This window comes from Ylistrum balloti, unplaced genomic scaffold, assembly GCF_031769215.1.
Source record: "Ylistrum balloti isolate Yb309-2 unplaced genomic scaffold, AGI_CSIRO_Ybal_v1 Utg370572, whole genome shotgun sequence".
NCBI classification, from domain to species: Eukaryota; Metazoa; Mollusca; class Bivalvia; order Pectinida; family Pectinidae; genus Ylistrum; species Ylistrum balloti.
Genome location: NW_026782358.1, coordinates 783,343 through 810,057, shown reverse-complemented (window position 1 = coordinate 810,057; position 26,715 = coordinate 783,343). Strand labels below are relative to the sequence as shown.

The following is a 26,715-nucleotide window of genomic DNA, read 5'->3' as shown; positions in this document are numbered from 1 at the left end:
CCCTTACATAACCATTCGTCAGTCCAATGTAAGGTTCCCGTTGCAATTCGGAATTAAAATCACAGGACCATATGCGCCATTAACAAGGTCCTTGGTTGCAAAGCAATAAAAAAGCAGAAACAAGTCAACATCCACTTAAATCGCGGCACTTATTGATGAAATTGTAGAATTCTCCAATAGTTTGTTTTTCATATCACAACATCCTCCAATGCCCTTGTACATTTACTATCACCGTACAAACTGCTTCTTTCGATTTCTATTTCCTTCTTTCCGCAATCTCTCCCGTCTTTCGCGCTTCTTTTTTCTTCTATAAAAAGCACGCACTTGTTCTAATAATGGTTGCTTCCGTCCTGAAAGGCAATCAAAACGGTAAATTAAATATTAGTTGTTGACCAAATATGACGAGATAGATTGGAGAAATAAATTATTACCAAAAGGACAGAAATAATACTGTTTTTTTCTTATTTCCTATTGCAATTAAATTTTAATTTATCATGTTCACAAGAAAAATGTCTTACTATTTTTCTTTGCCTTTCCCTTTCGTCTTTTTATCTTTCTCTGTCGTCGTCGTTTTTTCTGATTTTTCTTTTTCCTCCGTCCCTTTTTCCTGTTTTTCCTTTTCCTTTTGTTTTTGTTACTTCTCTTATCCCGTTTTTCACCTTTAAAGAAAACATAATTACAGGTAACACATTTAGTTTTATACATTGGTATCCTTAATTGATGATGCCTTAATCAATCATAACAGAAACGATCATCTACGATATAATTATACTCAGGTAAACCTATAAAGCTGTAACATTGATTTTATGTCAATACTGTTTTATTACACAGTTACTACTTCTGTCTAAAAATATGAAGAAACTTAAACAATGTTGCTCTAAATATCTGTTGTATCTGCCTCTGTTATTCGGTTACATATTGGAACAACAGTGATACTTTAAGAAAATCAATATCCTTAGTTACTAAAGCGTATAATCATATGCATGTGTTAAAAACATGGTAAAATCTTTGTTATAACACACGTCAGAAAGTGAAGAATCAGTAACTAAACAATGAAATATTTCCGTGTGACGATGGAATTAATTAACAGAGTACGCAATACCATTCGTATGTAACCAAGAACATTTTAAGACATACAGTTTCTTCATCGGAGCTCATTAATTTTTGTCATGTTATAAAGAGTATCAGTTCGTATCATTTGGATATCGCTATGTATTTCAAATGTAATTTGTATTTTGTCTCTTTATTTCCAGTTCACTTTGAAGTCTAGAATTATTGATAATGACTATAGTAATCTAAAGCAATTTAATTCATTAATGTATTATTAATCGCTTTGCATAATAGCAGTTACATATATGTAATATATCAAATATTTTTGCTTCCTCGATACAGTGGAATGAAAGTGGTCCTTAATACAGCTTTAAAGATATAACTTGTAACAGAATTCATTATGAGAGGTGCTCGTTACTATATAGAAATATTAATTAAGGTTTAATTTCAATAAAATGTATAAGAATGCAATAAACATTCAATGTAATATAGAAAATAATAATAAGATAGAAAACGGTAAAATCACCGTTCCCACGATCAAACAGACATGTCTTTGGTTGATATTACTATACCCTCGCCAAATTACCCACTCCTTAGTACTTTAATAGTCGTTTATTCTACAACAAATGACAGGCAATCTGACATGTAGGAGGTAAATGTAATTAATGACATTCGCTATTACAAAATATTTATGCTCATTTACACAAAGTTCAAAGTAAAATTCCTACGTTGCTAAACCTTATCAATACTACAATTTTTAAAGATGTTTAAAGAAACATTCATTTTCACATAAAGGATTGCTACTGGCAACAAAAGTTTTCCGATAATTTTCTTACATTTTAAGTATTTACTTCAAATCACTCAAGGAATTTTTTGCATTACGGGATTATAACAAAACAAATTCAGCATAAATACGAGCCTCCTTAATAGCTTTATTTCAATACGTTGAAATTTAAGATGTAGAACAAATTCAATTATTTTCATTTGAAATATTTCATTCATTTCAAAAATTACTTTGACATCTATGCCGTAAGTTAATTAACAAATAATCATTTCTGCAGCATCTGTCACGAAATAAGGTCAAAAATATTGATAAGCAACATGTTTTTATCTATCAAAAGTTGTTCGTGGTATGCTTATGAAATAAAGTTGTGTTTGGGGGTTCTCTTTCTCAACTGCTTAACAGTTTACAATTTCATAAATGTGATGGTACTAATTGCTTTGGCATCATCGAGTGGATGTCGCGTCTATATAGATATGTTCTATATGTTCCTGTTAATGTACAGTAATATACTATTATATGATGTAATATGACATTTATGATATTTTAAATATGATATTACAAATGCAAAAAATATATTCATTATTTTGTAGTGTATATTGACCATAAATTTGTTCCTTTATTAGCATTGGCTTTTGAATAGACCGTTTTAATATATAGAGCCGCCAATTCGTAATTGCGTTAATTATTCTGTATGTAGTCAAATAACTCGCACACTATACTATAGAGAATCTCGCTAATACACAGCACCTATTCATAGTTGTGAGTGATGGTACTATAGCATTTGTATAATAATGAAAGGTCGCCCTGTTGCTACCGATACCATGTCGTGAAGTATGTGTGTTTGTCTGAAACCGTCAGTTCTCTGATTATCACGTCTACTTGAGGTCACGGCCCAACGGTGAAATAATATACAATAGTTGTGGATCAGTGAAAGCAAGCGAACGGTGCTTGTTGCACATCAAAGCTAGAGACAAAATGCATCTTCTTTTACACACATAGCGCTAACATCTTGTTCTTTCGTAATAAATTATCTCGTGAGAGGTATGGAGCAACAGCGGTGGTCTGCAACCAAGAGCTCTTGCGCATCAACACACATGTGTTCAGTGTTAGCGGAGAAAGGCGTCACCGAAAAGATGAAGAAATGTGCATAATTTGATAGGACATATCTATTTCTGTCATGGAGCTGTCATGCATAAAAGTTAATCTTCAATCACACATTGGAATGTAGAGATATTTCATTGGCGTACTTAGCATTCCACTGTACTAACAAAACATTCGATATAATCGAGTGAAGTCGAAACTTTTGTTTCATCTATTTTTACCCTTTTCGTTTTTTTATAACTTAAGGAGGTCGTTTGGATTAGTCTAGGAGTAATGAGAACACGCGTAAAGGTAGTTTCATACGAAATATATGACGCCAATTAAACATAAATGTACATTTTATAAATTCTGATTTATATTTGATTTCGCCTTTTGATTTAACATTGCCGTTCCGAACTTAAGCTGTCTTTTAAATTTTATCGATGAATATGTAAAGCAAAATTTATCTAAGCCTTTTTTCAAATCATCAGATTTTTCTGTTTTGCCTTAAAATATGTAAAAGCATGCAAAGTATTAGAAAACTTAAAGACAATTAAACAGGTACACTTAAGGCAGCACAAACTGATTTAATTTGAAATTAAAAAAAAAATCGTGTTAACTATCGAACAGTGTTGCTTTGGTTTCATCTCCAAATGCCCCCTTCCCTTTTGCGGACACTATTGTGAATACAGATCAAGGATTTTTCCGATGTTTTCCTTTTCTCAAACTGCAATTTATGATATCAATGGTAAGTTTGATAATTTTTTTTCATAAAACAAATATTGAATTAGCAAAGCAACTATGGTGTTTTCAACCACGTGCTGTTTTTCGAAACTTTAAAATATCGATGACGTATTTAATAGTAACTAAAAACTATATACATAAAAGGTCAAAATAAGCAAAACCTACATAACCATAAAGTGCTCAATTATGGTTGAAACATTATGATTGCAATACTGTTGAATTTCAAATATCGGATTCGGCGTGATGTGACACCAAGCTATATATAGAAATTGAACCAAAGCAATGACTACGTAATACCGGATATTTACTACAACTAAAAAACAACAGGCCAAGCTTAATAAAAAAGACATCATCATATCGAGTTGTACTTACGTTTTTCACACACACTGCCTGAGAATCCAACTGGGCACCGACATCTGTTGTCTCCTATACATAAACCACCGTGTCGACACGTTGGCTTACATCTACCTGTTTGGGAAAGAAAAAGAAAAAAGTTTGATATAGCCAAACTTACCGTGCCAAAAATCAAACAAGAAAATATCAACATAACCCAAACTCAAATTCAATAAACCTAGGGAAACATATGAACAAAATAAATATTAGGAATAGACATAGATTTGGTCACCAGGAACACGGCAGCTGTAAGGCATGAAGTATTGAAGACCGGTCTGAACACAAAAAAATATCAGGAAACTACGACAATCAGTGAGTATGTTTACTTCTCTGAAGATTAATTATTTCCATATCATAAATGTTACGACAGACCTATACCGCAACCACCTGAAGCATTTTTATTATTATGACTCTAATTGTTAGGATTAATGGTTATAGCACGGTAATATCGGCATCAGTAAAGAGTTTAGGTGACTCACGTTTTTCACACAAATCACCCTTAAACGCTGCCGGACATTGACACTCGTTAACCCCAATACACACGCCACCATTTTCGCATTGGGGTTTGCATTTGCCTGCAATACGAAAATCTGATTTTAGTTTTTTACTCTATAGTTAGTACCAAAAAGTTATTATTTTAGTTTGGTTTTAGAAAGTTCAGCATTCAAAAAAAAAACTTTTAAATAAAACGTTATAAAAACAGTTCTTTAAACAAACACTATCGTATCTCGTGGTTAAATCGGAGTTATTTGGAAACAAATGTTGTTATGTGTTATATAGCAATCTGCAGAAGAGACTGTTTTAGAAAATTTATCAATGCTTGTTAATTGTAATCACTTCTAGGAAGTAACGTTTAGTTAGAATTAGAGATAAGATCGATAACAGTGGACTGGTGGCATGCATATCGGGGTCACACCGTACATAAAGAAGAACACCAGTACAAATTCTTGCTGTTATAGCTTTCACAAGGTCACAGAAAACTTCACAGGAAACAACAGAAAACAAATCTCTTCACAAACGTATTTTAGTGACAAAGATATTGGTTGGCTCGACTCAGAAATATTCTATTTAACGAAAATTATTTACTATATTAGGACCCTATGGCATTAGCAACGCGAAAGATATCAACATGCCAACATTTCACACACTTAAAGTTTCTTTTTTTACCAATAAGCTCACTCAGTTTTTTAGTTCCCCTTAAATGATATCAATATTGTGTTCAGTTAATGAGTTGTAAAATAATCTTTTCATCGTAATATGTCCTTCACTTATTTCACTTTCCAGTTTTTAGCTTTTTTCAAATAGATGTAGAAAATCATACTTAAACATCCTCATATGAAATGAATCAGATGTGGATGGAGTTATGTGAAAAATTTTATTAATTTCAAGGTATGACATATGTTTGTGGGCTGTAAAACAGACCCGTAGAGTCGTAAACCGGTGCAATAAAAACCGCCTTTTAGTAGGCACTCCAATTCCCTGCATCACTGCAAATGTGGGGTGACTTGAGTGCTTCATAATCAATTTCATATCATGTATTGAACCTAAATCGCAACGTTTTAATCAGTTGAGAGTTGTCGAAGGTTTTCATTCTAGGACCATTGTAGAATATTCTATTACGTTGCCAATACTGCAGCTGATTATAACATTAACAGCAGCTGTTCATTATCAAATCATCTCAATTTGAAACACTTCATGGTATTTCGTCTTCAACGGATCCACGACGGACCAACATACACGATAATATATGTGAAAACTTCTTTGTACCTTTAAGATAAAGAAATTTATGACATAATCCCTTTTCGTCTTAAATACCATTAAGATATTAATGTGTTTTTAAGGATTTCAACAGGAGACTGATATAAAAAGTACGAATAAATCTAATAAGTGCAGAAAAGTTATCCCTGAGCTTATATTCTCGTAGGAGAGCATGGATTATTCCCTTGCTTTATTCCACCAGTGCAATAAAACCTGATTGAAAATAACGATGTAACCTACATATCTACAGTCTTTTAATGTATAAATATACTCCTGTTATGACAAAATGAAACAGACTAAGGACTCAGTGACTTATAATTACTCTGCAGTAACGACAAAATGAAACGGACTTTGGACTCAGTGACTTATAAGTACTCTGCAGTAACGACAAAATGAAACGGACTTTGGACTCAGTGACTTATAAGTACTTAGCAGTAACGACAAAATGAAACGGACTTTGGACTCAGTGACTTATAAGTACTTAGCAGTAACGACAAAATGAAACGGACTTTGGACTCAGTGACTTATAATTACTCTGCAGTAACGACAAAAGGAAACAGACAGACTAAGGACTCGGAGACTTATGTTTACTCTGCAGTAACGACAAAAGGAACGGACTTTGAACAAGTGACTTATGTTTACTCTGCAGTAACGACAAAAGGAACAGGACTTTGAACAAGGACTTTGAACAAGTGACTTATGTTTACTCTGCAGTAACGACAAAAGGAACGGACTTTGAACAAGTGACTTATGTTTACTCTGCAGTAACGACAAAAGGAACGGACTTTGAACAAGTGACTTATGTTTACTCTGCAGTAACGACAAAAGGAACGGACTTTGAACAAGTGACTTATGTTTACTCTGCAGTAACGACAAAAGGAACGGACTTTGAACAAGTGACTTATGTTTACTCTGCAGTAACGACAAAAGGAACGGACTTTGAACAAGTGACTTATGTTTACTCTGCAGTAACGACAAAAGGAAACAGACAGACTAAGGACTCGGAGACTTATGTTTACTCTGCAGTAACGACAAAAGGAACGGACTTTGAACAAGTGACTTATGTTTACTCTGCAGTAACGACAAAAGGAACGGACTTTGAACAAGTGACTTATGTTTACTCTGCAGTAACGACAAAAGGAACGGACTTTGAACAAGTGACTTATGTTTACTCTGCAGTAACGACAAAAGGAAACAGACTTTGAACAAGTGACTTATAAGTACTCTGCAATAACGACAAAAGGAGATGACCTATAGACCTATTGACTCATAAATACTCTGTAGTAACAACAAAAATAAACATAACAAAATACTCAGTGAATTGTTAAGATACTACACACATGGAAAAAAACTGTTTCAAATATACCGCTGCAATAAAAACCTGCTCTAATGACAAAAAGATTATGAACTTAGTAACTAATAGGTATATTGCTACAATGACAAACAAGAAAAAGGCTATGTCATATGAATACTCATTTGTTTTTCATCTAAACTGCTATAAACAAAACGAAATATATCGTTCTTGGACGTTAAAGATTAAACGGGAGTAGCTTTGACTCATGTTTATTAAGAAGTTTTGTCAGCACACAAACATAGATGGTTATCTTTCATTTTTTCTTGTGAACGGTTCATTCTACAGCCTACATGTGATAACATACTTCAAATTCCTCTGGGTATTTGAATAGGTTCTGTATGTAATTACATTAGTACCATGTTAACTCCTCATCGATATAACAGCTGTGGCACATTTATGCTTTAATACCAGAACCAGTTAAAGTTAAGCAGGTTTGCAATTTACAAAATTATATCATGAAAACGATCTATAACTTTTACTTCAAGTTTAAGTTTAATTAGTATACGCATATAGCTTGATAAGACATTTTCACTGTTGCGAAGAATTTAGAATTTACTAAACCTTTTGTAGTTTGAACGATGTAAAGCCAAAACTGCTGATAAATCGAAAAAAGATTGTTATAACACTTTTCCCACAAGATGTTAGAACATGCACCCAAACTACAATAATGATGACGACGACGCTACATTTGTCAACAGAATAACATCACGTGCCATGATCACATGACTGTGATAACATTAGCAGGTGTTGAAATCGATACAAGTTAAGCTCATCCTGGAATACAAGCACGTGATGTAAATTGACAAAGCGTCAGGCACTCACATTCAAAATGTTTTATCATGTTTGTTTATTTACATATTAATATTCTTATTTCTAAAATAAGACGGTGAAAAGATTAATCAACTCTTGATATAGGAACTTATCCAGGGCGTTGTCGATTTCTAGTGACGTACAAAACGTAAAAGGTCACATGGGTAAATGACGACAGATTCTTTCAACAGGAATGTAAGACGTGGCATTAACTGTCAGACAATGTGGATTTCTTATCGTATAAGTTTATAGATATGTGGTTGAACGTATGAAAAAATTAAAACATGTTATGGCATTCATACTTTACTATTAGATTCATCAGAACATAAATCAAAATCTATGGACGTCATGATACACCATTGTCAAACATTACACACATAACTAGCTATTCTATACTAAATATCAAGCATTTTATTCAGAACTTAAAAGCAGTAAACAAGGCGATATGCGTCTTTTCGAAATGCTCTTGACCTATTATTTGTATGATGCAAGTTAAGAAAGTTAATAAAAGATGATAAAAATAAAAAAAAACAGAAATGAAAAAATATATTTTATGTTATTGAAGTCTACTGAACAAGTAACAAAATTTTGTGCTCTGGTTCCGGCAACTTTTCTTTAATATTCAAGAAATAAGTCTTTCACACGAGTATTTTTCAGAGGACGCCAGACGAAAACTGCTATACACATGAATTTCCCTTAATTTGAATAAATCATAAAACTTGTTTTTCTTGTTCGTATGCGCATGTTCCTTTTTATTTCATTCATATATATCGCTCATGATATCACGAGTTGTTACCTGCAGAACACCTTCGTTTTAATTCTAATGTTTGCATGATAAGAATGGTATCTTACTGAATCTGCAAGCCTCTCCGTAGAAACCGCTAGTACACCAACACACATCTTCAAGTATACAACGTCCTCCATTTTGACAGGGTTGTTTACACAGAGCTACAAGAGATAGGCCACAAAAGTAAGATATCTGTTTTCGTATTCAAAACCAAATAATATAGGAATGGACAAACATGTGAAAAGATCCTTTCAATAATACGAATTCGATACAGTATACACAATGATTTTGACTGTATCATACAGTTTTTTGGTCTTAGAATTCGACAGGCACGATATGGTCTCATTTTATTTGAAACCTAGGAAGCGACTGAGGAAAAATTAAAACTTACCAAAGGAAATTTAAAAAAAGGAAGAAGGGAGGTTCACTAACCCCAAAATTCCATAAATTTTACGAAATCAACATTAACAAGTATGTATGCCATTCCAATACATATAGATATGGTTTTTTGGCATTGAAACTAAATCTGTAATACAACAATGATTTACAAGATTGCATGATGAAAATGGTAAATAAAAACGTGTTAAGAAAGAGAGATAAAAAGGGATACAAAAGAAAGATTTAAGTCGGCCATTATGATACAATAATCGTCGATGGTATTTCTTTTGGAATCGACAAAGGAAAGAACTTAGGTCGTTTGTATTTGCAACTTAAAGTGACAAACAGGGCAGATTATTTTACCGTACAAACATTTTATGTCATTGTTTCTTACGGTCAATCAACGTACCCCGTTCACAACGCTTGCCGGAGAAACCGTCGGGACAGATACATACATCTTCTGACATACAGGTACCATTGTTGTCACAGCCGTTCTGGCACATTGCTGAAACAAAACATCGTGAATTACGTAAAAATTGTGTTAAATATAACATGATCCATAATTTTCCATTGACCAAATAACACATCATCGAATCAATTATTAAGTTTTCTAGTTTTTCTTTTGAAAGGTATATACAAAGATGTATGAAAGCAGTCTAATTGATGATGCTATAGAGATGCAGGGACGTTGTTGTTCTATTTATAGACAACAAAATGACGTCGAATATTTTTGTTTTGGTGTAGTGATATAATAAAAAAAATATCAAAAATATCAAAATAAAATATATTAGTAAAAATCTCAAAGTTTGAAAATAGAAATATGAGTTATATCTGAGAATTCTTATCAAAAACCTTATCGTCGTTATGCCCAAAGGCAATGTTTTTCATGGCAGAAATACATGTTACCTTGGATAGTGATATCAAGTTACCAGACAATGGTTATATCATTCTATATAATATGTTCTACAAGCTAGGCATGTTCAGTCTGGCTACCTTGACTTTTTTGTGGATCACTAATCCTTGTTCCAGATAGTTTATAAACCCTTTCTGTATCATTGATACTGAGTCTGTATCCAGATACGTTCCCGAGAACACTCTCTGTACGTATCACCCTCACATAAATAAACAGAGACACTACAAAATGTGGACTTCCTCCTTTTTTGCACAGTAGGAAGCATGTTTCGGAAACTTACTTCTTTCACATTTGAGTCCATGATAGCCTTGTGCACATTCACAGTGGCCAAACTGGCTACATCGTCCTCCGTTTAAACACTCAAATGGACAAAGTTTGGAAGAAACTACAAAAAACGTTATCATGAAATTGATAAAATTTTCTTTAAAATATAAAAGGGAGTAGCTTATAGATAAAGAATTACTTCATTTTAACACGAGAAAATAAGATTAAAAGTACAAAGATGGAAATCAAAATGATATACAACTGATTTTTATATCATATTTGATTATCTAAGAAACGGTCTGCAAAGATGGTCGCAATGAAAGTGTGAAGCCGAGAGACAAAACTTCAGTCATGGATGTTAAAGACACCAGATGATAACAAAGTACGCGATATCAAAACATCTTAAAAGTTTAAAGAGAGCAAATTATCTGGAAACTCTAATTGATGTTGATATATATTAACATGAAAAAGCGAAAATACAAACCAAACGCAGAGCATGTCTTTTTGAGTTTAAACTGCATAGGAGATCCTCTGATTGGCTGACCATGCTTATTAAATATTTGGAGTCCTAACGTTAGAGATGCTGTTCCTTCGTCCTCCCCCGTACAAGGTATTGACATCTGGAAAACTATAATAAAGATAAAAACGTTAACATTAATTTCAGAAAACAGAATTGCATGAATTGATTGAATCACCATGTCAAAATATCTGCTGTTAATTTCATCGTTGTTAACATAATTTTCAAAAAAAAAAGAAAAAAAAAGAAAAAAAAGGGGGGGGGGGGGAGGGGGGGAAGGGGGGGAAGAGGGGGGGGGGGGAAAGGGGGGATGGGGGTAGAAACCGTAGTGTTCCTTAAAGAAATAAATTATATATCAAAACAGTTTCGACTTTTATCGCACACCAAGCAAGAGTAATAAAAAACATGTCACTTTTGGGAGGCCAGTCTTCAATCAAAATAGAATATTGATATCTAAAGGAATTGATTTCCTCACCTCAAAACGACAAGTAATTATCAAAGAGGTCCGTAATTAAGCTAGGTGGCGCCACACGTCTTGCCTGGCGATAAAACACATTGCCAATATGCCGAGATTGATTGGAAATTTAGAAACATGAAAATGTCTAAGTAGCGGGTAATGTATGGTCTGGGATCACTATGGCGACGCTGGGAAGAACTCTAGTTTACAATTTTTGTATGACCACGATTTTTCTGGTAACTGATACAAGGATAGCATCAATTACCTTTAAAAGAAGTTCGATCACTTTTAATGAAGAGTTCAGTCTGCAAAGTCTCTTTAATGGGAGGGTGCGTGTGGTAACTTGGTCCGGAAAACCAATTTGAATGCTTCGAAAAGACGAGCATTTCCTGATGTTGTGATGATTTTGTCGGACAGTTATGTATTGCTTAAATGTGCTAATTATCATTGATCTAGAGTATCTCAGTTTTAGTGTACTTGGCGTAGACACTGTGTAATGGTTGCCGCTTACGCCTTTCAAAATACTGCGTGCATTTTCAATGATAATTTAATGCATTTGCCTGATATTTTTAATCTTTTTAAATTGCGTCTATTCAACTTAGAAGCTTTCATCATCCCCTAAGTGGTTTTTCAAGAGTTGATAGGCATTCGGATTTTCACATATATATGTATAGTTTTGTCATTTGTTATCTTTGTAGGAGATGCAGACAACTTTTAAAGGTAAACAGCCAATCAGAAATCGAATTTAGCCGTTACACATCATAGCCTCTATATACTCTTTAATTCACATAGACGCGCTAGTTATCCATGGTATGGTCATATGCCCCCGTTACACAAGCGATAAAGGATATGAGTATCTAATTATACCATCAGTGAGGCATCGTATGTATCTTTCAACAACTCGCTCAGTTCCACGTGAAAAGACCTTCCTAAACATACAGTATTTAAAACACATTGGTCTTTGTGTTGTGTTGAAAAAATAACTCAAGTCATTATCTGTGTTGAAATTATAAGACGAAGTTCAAAATAGATGTAATACCACGGTTTAAATTTATAAAGGCAATTAGTCGGAAATAGGATTCAAAATCATAAATGGTCTTTATGTTGTAAGCACAAGTACTGAATACTAATTGATAAATAGGTACTCTAAAAAACGCTAAATGGAAGTTTTGTTTTCGTTTTGCCATTAACTTGTGTTAGTTAAATGGTGTACCTATTAACCTGAGAATATCAGGTGTCAGTTCCTTATGTAAATCAAGCCTTAACTACATTCACTAAACCTCATTCTTCTTATATTTGATGAAACATATTTAATTTGTAGAAATATCTTTTCTCTTTTTTCTCAGGTGAAGTTTTCGTCTCTTTTTGTTGTTTTATTTTGGTATCAATTTCAAACAATTTTTTTTTCTTTAAATTTTAGAGAGTCATGGTAGACACTTTGTATATAATATATATAATGTTGTAGGCATTTGGTAAGCTACTATCATTGTTGCATGAGTGTATGTTCATTTGCTAGGCTGATATTAACAAAATGAAACAATCGAGACAATGGAAAAAGCAATACATATTAAGAATTCGATATAATATAGCACAATGATAATTTAGCTGAATCATGCAGTTATTCCGTTTTTCCATGACTAATAATTGATGTTGCGGGCCTATAGCCTTGAAACCTAATAGTCATTTTAGAAAATCAAAATTGACTGTAGTCAATATTCAGAGTGTAGATAAGAAGGTGAATTCATACCTTAATTCAATATAACTGAATATTGTTTACATTTGATACAGATAAACCATACTAGTCTGACGAAAAATTCAGTGGCCGACCGAGACCACACGTAATCCATAGGATAGCTCTTTACCAATGGCTTTGTGACGTAAATGGGGGAAAATTATTGTAGGATTTGATTTTAAGACTCGGCATACAAAGTGGTCTTTAGAAAGATAATTTGCACTTGTGTGAAATGCATGTCCCGGTCTTCTCTCACAAATACTGAAGGGTTCCCTTCACCTGTTGAAGTCTGCTTCAGTGTCGGTACGGGATCCAGTCAGAAGTACGATATGTTTACCACAACGTTTTATCAACCGCATACATAATGCATTCATTCTTTTTTTAGGACTGTAAAAAGCAGGCGTATGTTTTTAAGACATTTGATAATAATCCCCGTTTAAACTTCGTAAAGCATTGGGTTTTTGCTTTGATTGACGTTTGACATGCAGAAGATCTCCTAAAATTTATAAGACAAAAACGTAGCAACATTTACATTTTATAATATAAAAGTCAACAGCTGTAGGCATATATTGGAAACATACTTAATAAACTGTATTCTCATCCGTCAAGCCCGATATCGATTTACTTTTAATCATACCTCCCGTCACAAGCAGACGTGTTTATATCCGTAAGATGTTTAAGTGGTGAAAGCCTATTTCAACAAGCAAACAGTTTATTGCAAATGACTCAGAGAGTAGGAAGGCCGATTTTCAACGTTTATATACCGTGGAGCATACAACATGGTACTGCGAACACCACGACATGTGCCAGACGCTCCATCAACGAATATATGACGACTGTAGCTTATCTTTTTACTAGCTTAAGGAAAACCGGGCTCTCGTGCGTGCACAATTGGTGTCTAGAGGTAGTCTCCCTAATGCCAAAGGTAATTAGCGAGACTAGGGAAAATATAGTGATTTCCTCATCAGTTAGACCACAATAGACAAGAAAGGGGAAAAGGCCAATTCACTGAAGACAGGAGTAAATGCTCAACACGCATATGTATGGCGTCTTGACAAAATCTCAAACACTATAATACACAAAATAGCTAAATATCACCAATAAATAGACATTGGCACAAAACAGACATGTGGATTGTCAAATAGAATTGCTCGTTATATATGTAACATGAACAAGGATAACACCTGGAGGCTAAATGTTGAAATTCGACAGAGAGAGAGAGAGAGAGAGAGAGAGAGAGAGAGAGAGAGAGAGAGAGAGAGAGAGAGAGAGAGAGAGAGAGAAAACAACAAGAAAGTAACAACATGTCAACATAACCATAATCTTAACTCAATTTCAATAAAACTAGGGCAAAATATGAACAAAAGAAAGAGACTACTGAAAAAGTACCAGGAAAATAAGACCAGATGTTTTGGAAGAGTAAGCGTCTTCTGCTTAATCGACGACAGCCGCCTTGTAAATCTTTGTCAATCCAAATAAGGTCACATTCTCAAATGATAATAAGGTATAAAACACCAGAACCAACAGACAAATTAAGGAGCATAAGGAACGAAAATTGAATTCATACTATTACATTACATGTTAAGAAACCTAGTATCACAATATTATTAAGTAATGGGAATTCTATACCGAAAGTCAAGATTCTTGTGTTAAGTAACACTTAAGTATTACGAAAATCACGTGGCAAGTTGTACTGTTAACATGAATCTAATACAGGTTAAAACGAATCACGATAGGATATTCTATCAAAATTTATGAATTTTACAAAAATAAGATGGCACGTCAATCAAAGCAAAAACCCAATGCTTTACGAAGTTTTAATTCATTGCCTGACTCTACTGTATCTAACTCTAAATTTATCTCAGAATGTGTTATTCACTTATGTGACTTTTGTACAATGTTCGACATTTCGGGTGGTAGACACCTGCTGGTGGACGTTTGGTCCTCGAGCTTTCCAGTAACCTGCAAGCCAGTTACGAAATTTATTGAATTACGAGGCTGTCTAGACTTTTCCTTCGATCTCTTTCGATTTTCCCCTACCAACCTCCTAGACATCGATCCTTAGCATCACTGACAAGTCGTAGAAGGAAGAAACGGCTGTATTATGCAGTTTTATTTAATGTCTGGTATTGTCATATGTAATTCTAAATTTCTATCAAAAGGTGTTATTTACTGAGGCGTTATCTGTAAAATCTTTGATTATGACCAAGAAATATCCCTAAATAATGTGTCTACAAAATGTCGTGATGAAGTTGTATTTACAGTATTTATCACGAGGTACTGCTGAATTTACCTGCAGAAAACAATTCATTTTTTGTTCAACGTATGCATAAGTTTACCGAAAAGGTAAAGATCAACATTACTGATAAAGTATATTAAATTTTACCCACAAAATACTGTAGAAAATATCCAAAACAAAACGTGAGAGGTTACCCACAAGGTACTACTCTTCAAAACATTCACGTACACTCAATGTTGTTTGCACAATTCAAAATTACATATAGAGCATATCAGAATTTATTCCCAATGTATGAAAAAATTATCAGCGCAGAATGATTAATTAACCTCCAGACTGAACAACTGAATCCTAATATCCCTACACTACGTTGCTATATAAACAGAATCATAGTTATGAACCTTAGTTTGTTCGTTCGTAACCACAACCGGATCCTAGATTAAAAAGCCTAGACTTTCGGCAAAAAAAAAAACAAAAAAAAAACCACAAAGAAAAACACGTATTTTTAAACATTACAATTAAAAACATATTTAATAAAATGCATATTATATTTTTCATTAATTAGTTAATTCAAAGAATTTGTGTTCAAATTGACTGTTTAAGGAGTATTATTAAGAATAAAGCAACATTGCTTTATGTAAAATCAAACATTTCTTTCCACTTGAAAGTGAAAAAAAAATGTTCCTGGAATATCTGATATTTGATTAAAGATTTCTCCAGGTGAATTGATTTGACTATATGGTGTAAATCATTGAAGTTTTTATTAACACTACACTAGCATGACGATACCTGACAACATCCCAGCTAATCTATACTAACGTGGACTTGACATTTTGTGAGGGAGCAAGTGTATGTACAAAGTAAATCATAGGTATGTAGGTAGGTTATCCTAAAGGGTTGGAAGCACTTACGATTCCCAGTCTAAATGTGAAAGGTTATGTTAATTGGATGTGAATTGGATAGAGATATAGCTCGTGCAATCGGTTTGGTAAAGCTGTTTTGGAATATGGAAAGTGTCAGGAATCTAGTTAGCTGATATCATGTATATAAATATATCAGGAAAATACATTTATAACAAAAAGTATTTCCAACTTTGACACCATTTAAATCATACGTTCTTAAATCAGAATGTTTTATATATTAAATTATTTGTTTACATTTTTATACTGTTGAAGAATATTGAAAATATGATGTATTGACACGATTAATCTTCTGGTCTGAGTTTAACACAGCGTGGATTTAATTTGCCTTTAGATTCCTTACATACACTTAAGGCATATGTAAAGCTCCCCACCCCCAACCCTCCTCTCCAGCATCACCGCGAAGTCGTTTATAAAATAGACTTGTATGGTTAAGTTTCGTTATTAAAAGACAATGGCTTTCTTATGATTCACATTTTTACCTAAAGATTTTCTTTATTCATAGTTTAACTTCCGATTCGTCTATTTCATGTGAGGTAAAATCTTTCAGGTCGTAAGTTTACTGTTTTATTCATAGCTTGATATAAACTATATATATCAGTAAATTTTTGTTTAAATGTCCGTGCATGCTAGCGATTGACGCCATATAAATCGTTTACGTGAAAATCCTGATTCAATTCTTTTTGAATCTTAATTGTATTATCACAATAACTTCTATCCCGTTTGATGCAGGAAATGCTTAAGAAATTCATAGTTTCACATCCCGGTTTTGTGTAGGAAGTTTGCTACGTCATCAGTTCCTGTTTTTTCATCCTACTTTTATTTAGATTTCGTCCCTATGTACTGATACCGTAGCAATGGTATTACTTCCGTAAACAATTAATTTGAATACAAATTCCTTGAATTACTCAAAGTGAAAATCAAATCACGCGAGTGTCAACACACAAGCGGAAAGTTAATCCCTATCTAAAACTCATAAATTTTCTTTGTTTATTTAGATTCCGGCAGAATTTAGAAAATAAAAAAAACTATAAAAAAAACACACACGCACAATCGGAGTTAATCTTCGTTAGCGAGTATAAACTTCCTGATCTATTTATTCACGTGTAAACAGAATGACCTTGATTTTCCCAAAGATTAGATCCGTTTTATCACTTCCATGTGCTTCCTCAGTCTACAGTTATCCGCCCCACTCAACCAGTGCTCGCAATGGTTAGTTACTTTCATTATCTCATAGTGTTAAAGTACACAGACTGTTAAATTGATTCGTCCAGGAAAAGAATTGATACGTTCTAAATAGGTGAAAATTGAAAGTTTCCTGTGTGAGAATTTCTAACTCCATGTCGGAAGTAACCGTTTTTGTCATCAGGGAATAGAGCAAATAAGACGAAACTTTGACGGCTTTCCTCATCGTCTGCAGGAGTCATCTTAACACGTATTACATATATCTATAGTCGTGATGATTGCCTTCCTAATTAATTGATTACAGGATTTATAAAAAAAATCTTCATATTGATTAATCAATACCTCTCCAGAATGCGTCGATGTGTTTACGTTACAAAGAAGACGTTAAACATATATATATGTTAGTACATTCTATGAACATACTTTGTAGCTTTTGCACCTTTTTACAAATCCAGTTAGAATGTAACAAATATCTTAGCTGTAATGTCATTGTGATTTTGCATAATGACTTGTCATTAGAAATATCTATTATTTTAACTGATATATACATCGGGATTGTGCACGCATTTTTCTGTTTATCTCGACACGGACGACAACGGTATAACTTATATCAAGTCCTTTTATATTCTATCTCGACACGGACGACAATGGTATAACTTATATCAAGCCCTTTTATATTCTGTCTATCTCGACACGGACGACAATGGTATAACTTATATCAAGCCCTTTTATATTCTGTCTATCTCGACACGGACGACAACGGTATAACTTATATCAAGCCTTTTTATATTCTGTTTATCCCAACACGGACGACAATGGTATAACTTATATCAAGTCCTTTTATATTCTACCTCGACACGGACGACAATGGTATAACTTATATCAAGCACTTTAATATTCTGTCTATCTCGACACGGACGACAATGGTATAATTTATATCAAGCCCTTTTATATTCTGTCTATCTCGACACGGACGACAAATAACTTATATCAAACCCTTTTATTTTCTGTCTATTTCGACACGGACGACAACGGTATAACTTATATATCAAGCCTTTTCATATTCTGTCTATCTCGACACGGACGACAAATAACTTATATCAAGCCCTTTTATATTCGGTCTATTTCGACACGGACGACCACGGTATAAAGTTATGTCTATAACTTATATCAAGCCTTTTCATATTCTGTCTATCTCGACACGGACGACAACGGCATAACTTATATCAAGCCTTTTCATATTCTGTCTATCTCGACACGGACGACAACGGTATAACTTATATCAAGCCTTTTTATATTCTGTCTATCTCGACACGGAAGACAAATAACTTATATCAAGCCCTTTTATATTCTGTCTATTTCGACACGGACGACCACGGTATAACTTATATCAAGCCTTTTCATATTCTGTCTATCTCGACACGGACGACAACGGTATAACTTATATCAAGCCTTTTTATATTCTGTCTATCTCGACACGGACGACAAATAACTTATATCAAGCCCTTTTATATTCTGTCTATTTCGACACGGACGACAATAGTATAACTGATATCAAGCCCTTTTATGTTATGTCTATCTCGACACGGACGACCACGGTATAACTTATATCAAGCCTTTTCATATTCTGTCTATCTCGACACGGACGACAACGGCATAACTTATATCAAGCTCTTTTATATTCTGTCTATCCCAACACGGACGACAACGGCATAACTTATATCAAGCTCTTTTATATTCTGTCTATCCCAACACGGACGACAACGGTATAACTTATATCAAGCTCTTTTATATTCTGTCTATCCCAACACGGACGACAACGGTATAACTTATATCAAGCCTTTTTATATTCTGTCTATCTCGACACGGACGACAACGGTATAACTTATATCAAGCCTTTTTATATTCTGTCTATCTCGACACGGACGACAACGGTATAACTTATATCAAGCCTTTTTATATTCTGTCTATCCCAACACGGACGACAACGGTATAACTTATATCAAGCTCTTTTATATTCTGTCTATCCCAACACGGACGACAACGGTATAACTTATATCAAGCTCTTTTATATTCTGTCTATCCCAACACGGACGACAACGGTATAACTTATATCAAGCTCTTTTATATTCTGTCTATCCCAACACGGACGACAACGGTATAACTTATATCAAGCTCTTTTATATTCTGTCTATCTCGACACGGACGACAACGGTATAACTTATATCAAGCCTTTTTATATTCTGTCTATCCCAACACGGACGACAACGGTATAACTTATATCAAGCTCTTTTATATTCTGTCTATCCCACCACGGACGACAACAGTATAACTTATATCAAGCTCTTTTATATTCTGTCTATCTCGACACGGACGACAACGGTATAACTCTTCACATAACGAAGTTTTTATATGAAATCAGAGGGTTGTACAGATCAGAGGAGTATTTCGTCAGTGTTTGCTGACTTTTTCCTTACCATACACTTACTTTGATCTATATCTAAGGACGATAGATCACAGCTGCAACATTATATAAAAATTCACCATATGTTTTAGGTTTTTTCTACCTACAATAGAGATCGGTTATAATACATATAATTAGAAAAATAATTCACATACCTGAAAACATCTTGACAATGAAAATTAATGTTTGTAAAAGAGCATTAAGAAGTTTGATTTTAGCGATATATAATTCACGAAGACAGTAGATAATATATTTTTAAGATGTTTAATAAATATGCACTTTTAGCATATACATTTATTGCAACACTTCAGTTTATGTCTTTGAACGTGCTTTACAGCAACGCTACACCTGCGTTATAGGCCAAATCTCGCATATCTTTTGATAAGTCAAAGGAACATTACTTTCGAACATTTGAATATCAATCCGAAAAATATACAATAGCAAACCATTATGTAGCAGAAATATGCTACTATGGCTGTGATACAATCGGTTCTATATATAACACGCTATTTACTACGCGTGTATGTTAAAATTTAGAATATGTCTAATCCTAATCACCCATAGATCAGAGAAGTCTTTTGATATACTACAGTAAGAGGAAAGCGTATGTAGGTCTAAGTGTACTTTAAGAACAACAAAGAAATTATAGACATGTCAATATGGTCTTAAACCGAATTCAGATTTGATGAAATAAGGACAAAATATGGTGTCGGGAAAGATTCAAACGGGAACCTCTGCAACAGTACAAAGAGAAGAACATCATGTGTGTACCATACAAGTAAGCGTCTGATGCAAACATCAACGAAAGCCGCAATTTTCTGTCCTGTTCTGTTAATTCCAATGAGATTTTCACATTTACTGGAATACATAATGTCACGTCATGATATTTAAGAACGATAAATATTATTAGTAAATATTTTTTCAACGACTTAACTCGAATTACATATAGATATAGGTCAAGGTTTGATCCAGTTAAGTAAACCTTACATGTTTGAAATAGACTTGTATTTCAAGTTGTTTTCATTATAAGTCAAATGTTTGGTATAAGTAGTGCGCATTTTAACATTGATGGGAAAACTGGACTAGCATATTGGCAATATCGTTTGAAAAGGCGAAATTACTAATTAGTATGAAGCAGAGAGGGGAAAAGCTAATCTTCATATCATTACATCTCTAATTTACCGGTAATATGTCGTTATACGGGAGGAACACTGTTACATAAGAGAGGGAGTGTTACCTCACATCGCCAAACCATATCTACTTTATGGTAACTTGTGATCCGTAATGTGTGGTCGCTGCCCCGTTAACTAATAACTATCAACTTTATGTGCACATTTAAATTACTCGGGATAAAACGCATTTATTTTAACAATAATTACCCATTTTCGTTAAAGCTTATCTGCATTGGGAGAGCAGAGCTAGCTACTATATCCTCTGTAACGAGAACGAATTATCCATTTGCCTCTCTTAAGTGTTAAACATAAAACGAAGTTAAGACTTAACTCCCCATTAGTAGGGGCAGATACCTGCTTCAACACACGTATTACAGAATTAGGCATGACACCATTGCCCTTTGTTACCATTAGGTATTGCTTTGAAAGTTTGCCAATATTTTGCCTGACAACATTGCCTGTGATTGCAATCATGTGCGTTTACAAAATCGTAGCAGATATTGGTTGTGCATCTAATTATTGAGGGCAATGATAACAATTAAAACAATATTGTGCTAATTAATTGTAGAGTTTTACATTCCTTTTACCAGAAACCGGAACGAGAAGGATTATAAATGGATCGTAAAGCACCCGTTTTACGTTCTGTATAAAACATCAAAATAAAGTTCTTAAAGATTCCTACAAATACTCAAAATACCCAGAGCTGCAAAGCAATGAGGGCATAAGGTGATCCCTCTCCCTGTAATGCATTCATCGTGTTTTGATTAAACGGTACTTGTAAGATTTAAAATTTTGATCACTGAAAAAAAGTCTCGAAGTCCAAAATTACTATCTAAAATAATCTTATGTAAGGTATATATGATTAAAACGTTCACAAAAAAGTTGAAAACTTTCATCGACAAATTCTTTGGACTATATTTTTTCCTATATTATAAGGAAACACATCGCTGTAATACTGTTTTGTAATACATCTTTTCGAGAGCTCCGTACTCATAGCTTTGAGGTATGATTTAATACAATATTTGAATTGAATATGATTATGTTTACGTGCATAGCGATATGTTGCTAAATTTATTTAATTTACATAATGTTACTGCGTAAGGATACACCTCTTATAAAATCTAATGAAATGCATTGTTCAATATAAGAGCATAATCAAGGGAGATAATTTACAATTTAAAATACATGTTTTGTTTATATTCAGTAATATCTAGTGTAGTTTTTGCCAATAAAACCTGACAATAAATGGTTGAAGTATTGGATACGGCTTAGGTTTATTTGTTTATGCTCTAAATGTCGAAAAGGAACATGTATTTGTAGCATGTCAGTAAGCAAATAAGCAGATAAGAAAAAAAAATCATTACACGCTACAATAAGGCGGAATTGTTTTCATTTCAATGAAAACGTTCCTATAAAGGATAACATCAAACCGAAAGAACAGCTACAAAGAAAAAAGGGATAGAAAAAAACAAAAACAAAAACAAAAACAAACAAACAAACAAACAAACAAAGCAACAAAAAAAAAAACAAAAAACAAAAAAAAAAAAAAAAAAAAAATAAAAAAAAATAAATTTAAAAAATAAGAAGAGGTATAGCGTTAATGTGTAGGTACATTTTCAAAAATGTTTTATTTTCTTTTTATTTATAATCTTCATTTCAAATAAAAAGAAAATGAAAAAAGAAAAAAAGGCTGAAGGATCACAAACGAACAACAATTAGCATTAGAATGTATTTAGTGATATTAAGGATATCAGTTGTAAATAGCTTCATGAAATAACTATATCATAGCTTTCTTATCTCTGTAAGCAAAAATCAGTTATACTGTTTAAGCTCATTTTACAGACAAAATATGCAAGAATTCTTAGTCAGGAGACCATTGAAGTGTAACGAAATTAATTGTTGTGGTATTCCTCCCTCCCTTTATCAGTTAGTGTAAAAACTGTTTTGTATTCTATTATCGGTAAATGAAGACCATAGCTAGCTAATAAATAAATCAGGATTTCACGTGGTTTTTTTCCTTATACGGTCAAGATTAAGAAAGAAATCTACTAAAGAAATAAACTAACTTTATCAACATAATTTATGATTATGTGAGGAAGGAAAACGGGTTAATTAGATGCTGCTTAAGTTGGCAATGCTGAAGGGGGACCGAAACCAAAATATCGACCCCGCTCAGATTAAAATTCTGTGTTTTTAATCTCTATATTAGGATGTGATTTATAGAAAGTATCCTCTTCAATTTAGCGTCATATTCGAGAGTTGTGTCCCTTCAAGCTACATTTAAAGTTATCCGGATCACATAGTTATTATCCACATTGATAAAGGTCATTTGTTCTCACACGTACATATCAAAGGTAGGAAATAAGTGACTCTTTATCAATTATGGTTTGTAGAATAACTGCGAGAATTGCTAATTACTTCACTTTATTGCATGTTCTAAAAAACATATTCAGACTGTGTTAAATAACGTTTTTAATAATTTTGCATAAAATCTAACTGATATTGATGTAGGTGATGTAGATGTAACACATACTGATGTAGGTGATGTAGATATAACACATACTGATGTAGGTGATGTAGATCTAACATATACTGATGTAGGTGATGAAGATCTAACACATACTGATGTAGGTGATGTAGGATATAACACATACTGATGTAGGTGATGAAGATATAACACATACTGATGTAGGTGATGTAGATGTAACACATACTGATGTAGGTGATATAGATGTAACACATACTGATGTAGGTGATGAAGATCTAACACATACTGATGTAGGTGATGTAGATCTAACATATACTGATGTAGGTGATGTAGATCTAACACATACTGATGTAGGTGATGTAGGATATAACACATACTGATGTAGGTGATGAAGATATAACACATACTGATGTAGGTGATGTAGATGTAACACATACTGATGTAGGTGATGTAGATGTAACACATACTGATGTAGGTGATGTAGATCTAACACATGCTGATGTAGGTGATGTAGATGTAACACATACTGATGTAGGTGATGTAGTTCTAACACATACTGATGTAGGTGATGTAGTTCTAACACATACTGATGTAGGTGATGTAGATGTAACACATACTGATGTAGATGATGGATGTAACACATACTGATGTAGGTGATGTAGATCTAACACATACTGATGTAGATGATGGATGTAACACATACTGATGTAGGTGATGTAGATCTAACACATACTGATGTAGGTGATGTAGATATAACACATACTGATGTAGGTAATGTAGATCTAACAGATACTGATGTAGGTGATGTAGATCTAACACATACTGATGTAGGTGATGTAGATATAACACATACTGATGTAGGTAATGTAGATCTAACTGATACTGATGTAGGTGATGTAGATCTAACAAATACTGATGAAGGTGATGCAGATATAACACATACTGATGTAGGTGATGTAGACCCTAACAAATACTGATGTAGGTGATGTAGATATAACACATACTGATGTAGGTAATGTAGATCTAACTGATACTGATGTAGGTGATGTAGATCTAACAAATACTGATGAAGGTGATGCAGATATAACACATACTGATGTAGGTGATGTAGACCCTAACAAATACTGATGTAGGTGATGTAGATCTAACACATACTGATGTAGGTGATGTAGATCTAACACATACTGATGTAGCTAATGTATGTCATTTATAAATGATAGTAAGGAATATTTCATCATTACCCCATAGGTAAACCGTAGATCTAATATGCAGGGATATTGACAGTGGACAGTTTCAGATAAGTACATTTGATAAGTACAATTGCTAATTACTTCACTTTATTGCATGTTCTAAAAAACATATTCAGACTGTGTTAAATAACGTTTTTAATAATTTTGCATAAAATCTAACTGATATTGATGTAGGTGATGTAGATGTAACACATACTGATGTAGGTGATGTAGATATAACACATACTGATGTAGGTGATGTAGATCTAACATATACTGATGTAGGTGATGAAGATCTAACACATACTGATGTAGGTGATGTAGGATATAACACATACTGATGTAGTTGATGAAGATATAACACATACTGATGTAGGTGATGTAGATGTAACACATACTGATGTAGGTGATATAGATGTAACACATACTGATGTAGGTGATGAAGATCTAACACATACTGATGTAGGTGATGTAGATCTAACATATACTGATGTAGGTGATGTAGATCTAACACATACTGATGTAGGTGATGTAGGATATAACACATACTGATGTAGGTGATGAAGATATAACACATACTGATGTAGGTGATGTAGATGTAACACATACTGATGTAGGTGATGTAGATGTAACACATACTGATGTAGGTGATGTAGATCTAACACATACTGATGTAGGTGATGTAGATGTAACACATACTGATGTAGGTGATGTAGTTCTAACACATACTGATGTAGGTGATGTAGTTCTAACACATACTGATGTAGGTGATGTAGATGTAACACATACTGATGTAGATGATGGATGTAACACATACTGATGTAGGTGATGTAGATCTAACACATACTGATGTAGATGATGGATGTAACACATACTGATGTAGGTGATGTAGATCTAACACATACTGATGTAGGTGATGTAGATATAACACATACTGATGTAGGTAATGTAGATCTAACAGATACTGATGTAGGTGATGTAGATCTAACACATACTGATGTAGGTGATGTAGATATAACACATACTGATGTAGGTAATGTAGATCTAACTGATACTGATGTAGGTGATGTAGATCTAACAAATACTGATGAAGGTGATGCAGATATAACACATACTGATGTAGGTGATGTAGACCCTAACAAATACTGATGTAGGTGATGTAGATATAACACATACTGATGTAGGTAATGTAGATCTAACTGATACTGATGTAGGTGATGTAGATCTAACAAATACTGATGAAGGTGATGCAGATATAACACATACTGATGTAGGTGATGTAGACCCTAACAAATACTGATGTAGGTGATGTAGATCTAACACATACTGATGTAGGTGATGTAGATCTAACACATACTGATGTAGCTAATGTATGTCATTTATAAATGATAGTAAGGAATATTTCATCATTACCCCATAGGTAAAACGTAGATCTAATATGCAGGGATATTGACAGTGGACAGTTTCAGATAAGTACATATTATGTTAATCATACAGTAGTGTTTCAATAAAAATGAAATGGGTGGCCTTCGATGCATGAGGTCCTGAGGTCATGAGGTCAAGGTTCGGGTTCATGTTATTGGTATTTCATTATTTCAAACCATGATTTACTGAAGTTTGGTGAATAAAGTGGACTGATGAATCGCTATAACATGTATTAGATATAAGTCTGACAAAAAGTCTTTACCTTTGGGTCTATGAGGAATCATACCGGAAAGTGGAATGCTTAGAAGTGGATTGTACAGTAGCCGCGTGTCCAAGGACTTCAAATCGTTGAACCAATAAGTAAACTGAAAAGAAAACAAGTTTCGTCACACTATCTAACACAACATGTATCATACTATATTTTTACATGTATCTTTTTGTTACTTTAAGAATCTAGTACATATTTATAATTTTAAAATATATTAAAATGTGTTATCGACTCATGCGTATTTTATACAACTATGACGTATTTATAAACAATAAAGTAGAAAAAGCTGTGTGTTCTTCAGCAAGTG

The 26,715-nt window shown here is 33.5% G+C and overlaps 1 protein-coding gene across 1 annotated transcript in view; it reads right to left on the bottom strand.

The window, feature by feature from the left end:
• Positions 1 to 228: 228 nt before the first annotated feature.
• Positions 229 to 26,715, bottom strand: part of LOC132556484 (wnt inhibitory factor 1-like) — a 62,217-nt gene continuing 35,730 nt past the window's right edge. Inside the window, exons 3-11 of the mRNA XM_060220893.1 lie at positions 26,403 to 26,505; positions 10,800 to 10,943; positions 10,332 to 10,436; positions 9,548 to 9,643; positions 8,826 to 8,921; positions 4,531 to 4,626; positions 4,031 to 4,126; positions 519 to 659; positions 229 to 350 (exon numbers count right to left, since the gene is read on the bottom strand). Of these exons, the coding sequence (XP_060076876.1) occupies positions 229 to 350; positions 519 to 659; positions 4,031 to 4,126; positions 4,531 to 4,626; positions 8,826 to 8,921; positions 9,548 to 9,643; positions 10,332 to 10,436; positions 10,800 to 10,943; positions 26,403 to 26,505 (999 nt within the window). The remainder of the gene's footprint in view (positions 351 to 518; positions 660 to 4,030; positions 4,127 to 4,530; positions 4,627 to 8,825; positions 8,922 to 9,547; positions 9,644 to 10,331; positions 10,437 to 10,799; positions 10,944 to 26,402; positions 26,506 to 26,715) is intronic.